The 3,046-nt window shown below is 51.0% G+C and overlaps 1 protein-coding gene across 1 annotated transcript; it reads left to right on the plus strand.

The window, feature by feature from the left end:
* Positions 1-379: 379 nt before the first annotated feature.
* Positions 380-2,785, plus strand: LOC119100230 (uncharacterized). The gene is made up of 4 exons (XM_037223340.1): positions 380-683; positions 874-1,149; positions 2,062-2,314; positions 2,650-2,785. The coding sequence occupies exons 1-4, from the start codon at positions 380-382 to the stop codon at positions 2,693-2,695; spliced, it is 879 nt and encodes a 292-aa protein (XP_037079235.1). The 3' UTR covers positions 2,696-2,785.
* Positions 2,786-3,046: the final 261 nt, after the last annotated feature.

The raw sequence follows: 3,046 nt of genomic DNA on the forward strand, positions 1-3,046 counted from the left end.
TTCTTCTTGTGGGGATAACTCAAAAGCAAATGACGGTAATCTCGGACAGACTTACGCGCCCGGCTGATGGAGTGGCGAAAGGGAGTGCAGCTCCGCTCAGCTGCCGCTCAGGTGGCGGCCGCCTAAAGCAAGTCTAACTGGATTGTGAAGCTGGAAAGTGTCCCGATGTGCATGCTAGTCGCTCTTATTGTGTTCTCCGTGAAGTATGGTTCACATAACGTAATGCGTTTAGAAATGTGTACACTTGTAATCTTACGAGAGAAGTGAACGGAATTCTTTTGGATTTATTCGATATTTCAAGTGAAAAATATGTAGGGTTATGCATGGGGAGCATTTTAAGCATACAAAGATGTTCCAAGAGTCTAACAACAGACGCGCTATGTCGGCAACACTAGTGCGGCAACACAAATGTCGGCTATTTTTTTTAGCCACCGAGCCGTCGCCGCTGGACGAGGTTCTGGACGAGCTGAAGGCACTGGTCGACAAGTATCTCCCGGTGCTCGGACCCATCCTCGGCCTGAAGCAGGAGCAGACTGATGCTATCACCACAAACTTTGACAAGTTTGTGGCTGACGCCGAGGCTTTGGAGCACGGCACCGTAGACATTTCCACCGGACTGGAAGGCATCGTCACCGACATGCTGGAGATCTTCAAGGCATTCGGGCTGGACTACATGAACCCGAGTGAGTAACCGAAAGAGGTCAATTGGAAACGGCTTACGCAGAAGCATTAAGCCCCTTGGATTGTTCGGGATGATCGGTGTACATTGTAAACGATTAGCGGGATGCTGCTACCCATAGCAGGCTGCGGCCCTTCAGTGGAGCCCGCCGGCTTTAGATGTCGCGAGCTCGAGAAGAACTCCTTGCATTCCAGCCGACGACACCCCGACCGACATGGACGCGCTGCTGGCGCAGCTAGAGGCTGGCCTTGGTGCTGCACTCGACATCCTGGGACCCATTCTGGGCCTAACCGAGAACCAGATCAAGGCGGCCGAGGACGACATCGACAGCCTTATCAAGGACTTTGAGGACGTCGAGCATGGACACCTGGACGTAGACGGCGGGATGGAGAAGATCTTGACGGATATCCTCAACATCCTCAAAGATCTCGGGGCTCCCGTTTCTTTGAACGAAATGGGCCAGACTACTAGTAAGCTTTCAGTGTGAATGCCATTGAAACGATTGATCATGAAAGCCTGCACAATAACCACTAAGTCAACCACTAGGACCTATGTCAAACCATTAGAACCTTAGTCAAACCACTAGAACCTAGGTCAAACCACTAGAACCTAAGTCAAACCACTCGGACCTAAGTCAAATCCCTAGGACCAATTTACACAATCGTGCTAAATATACCTTAACATCGTACCTGTTCTGCTCAATGTACTTTAACATTTATTTTTATTGGCGTGTTCCGATGCCACCTCTGTTCAACAAAATGCATGTTTACATTAAGTTTGGCAGAGGTTACTGATGATCAACCACTTTGGGCCAAAGATGGTTTGTGGCAACACACCGAGTGCCGCATTGAGCGAAGGTCAAGTGGCTAAGCGGCGCGCGCATGTGGGGAAATCAAAGGTGTGGGGTTTGATTTCCCGCGGTGCCTGCCCTTCTGCCAGGATGATAGACAGGCAACGGCTTAGAGCCTCAGCAGCTGAGTGCATCGTAAAGCCCCAAAGACGGAGAGCGGCAGCGTACTTTTCTCAATCACAAGCACTGCTGAGGGTCTATTAAGCATTTATGCATTTTCTCCCACATCAAGGTGTATATTTCATATCATAAGGTTTATATCATTAAATCATCAGGCCACTTGCCGGTCTCATTCCGTGAAATTAGTAAAAAGAAGATATTCGCAAAAATTGCACTCAACGACCATGACTGACAACATGCCCAACGCTCAAGGCTAAAAAAATCCTCGACGACCGCATGCCTCAGTTAGCTTTAAACTCGTCATATTTCAGGGCTCAGGTTTAAATATACACCACAAAAAGCGTTGCACGGCGCCAACGCGGACAAAAATAAAAACGTCCGTTCCAGCGTATCTTCGCGTATTATTCCCCAGCTCCCAAGTCCATCATCGACACGATTCTGGACGAGCTGAAGGACCTGGTGGACAGGTACCTGCCGATCATCGGACCACTGGCCGGTTTGACGCGCGAGCAAACCAAGGCCATCAAGGAGAACTTTGACAAGTTCGTGGTCGACGTCGAGGGCATGGAGCACGGCACCGTTGAGATCGCGGACGGCGTCATTGACATCTGCATTGACATCCTGCACGTGCTGGAGGCAGTTCGATGTGGACGTCACCATTCCGAGTAGGTGGCGAATGTCGGCTTTGCTGTTCTGCCTACAAAGTCGAACACGAGTGCTTAATTGCTGTATGCAAAGGCTTCTCTACGCGTCAAGACTGGTTCTGAGCCCGGATACTGGGTTCATCTACCGGGAAAATGTGGTGGCTCACGACGCTGGTGAAACAGGATCATGTTCTTCCTGTGAAATTAAGGCTCACTCAAAAATGAAACACCAGCAATTCAAATACGAGCGCACAGCACAAATATGTTGGCGAACACCAAACACGATTTTCACGTGACCTCACTGCTGACATACTCAGAGACCAAAAGCGGAAGCTTTCACCTTTTTTCGCCGCCAGGCACGGACGGCACGACTACGCTGGACGAAGTGCTCTTCTGGCTTGAGGACGGCCTGAACGCTGTGCTCGATATCGTCGGACCCTTCATCGGGATGGACTACGACAGGATCAAGGCGACCGAGGCCGATCTCCACACGCTCATCAACGACATCCGCAGCTTGGGCGACGGCCACATTGACGTCGACCACGGGCTGGAGGCCATCCTCACGGACATCCTGCAGATCCTCAAGGACTTCGGCCTGCCCACCGTACACAGCAACGGTGAGTAAGACGGTAGGCGGGGAGGGGCGGGACCACAAAGCTGCAGACGCCAGTGGAAGCTTGGCGTTGACAAAAATGCGATATCGTGGGCTGTACGCTGAGGTGTACCCATGATTTGCCTTTAAGCGAGTACATG

This window comes from Pollicipes pollicipes, unplaced genomic scaffold, assembly GCF_011947565.3.
Source record: "Pollicipes pollicipes isolate AB1234 unplaced genomic scaffold, Ppol_2.1 Scaffold_4881;HRSCAF=5763_pilon_pilon_pilon, whole genome shotgun sequence".
NCBI lineage: Eukaryota > Metazoa > Arthropoda > Thecostraca > Pollicipedomorpha > Pollicipedidae > Pollicipes > Pollicipes pollicipes.

Bases quoted from the DNA above. Each gene is read 5' to 3' on its own strand.
- LOC119100230 (XM_037223340.1), top strand. From the start codon at position 380: ATGTCGGCAACACTAGTGCGGCAACACAAATGTCGGCTATTTTTTTTA. The intron at 684-873 runs GTGAGTAACCGA...CTTGCATTCCAG, and splicing joins GCTGGACTACATGAACCCGA to CCGACGACACCCCGACCGAC. The intron at 2,315-2,649 runs GTAGGTGGCGAA...TTTCGCCGCCAG, and splicing joins TGTGGACGTCACCATTCCGA to GCACGGACGGCACGACTACG.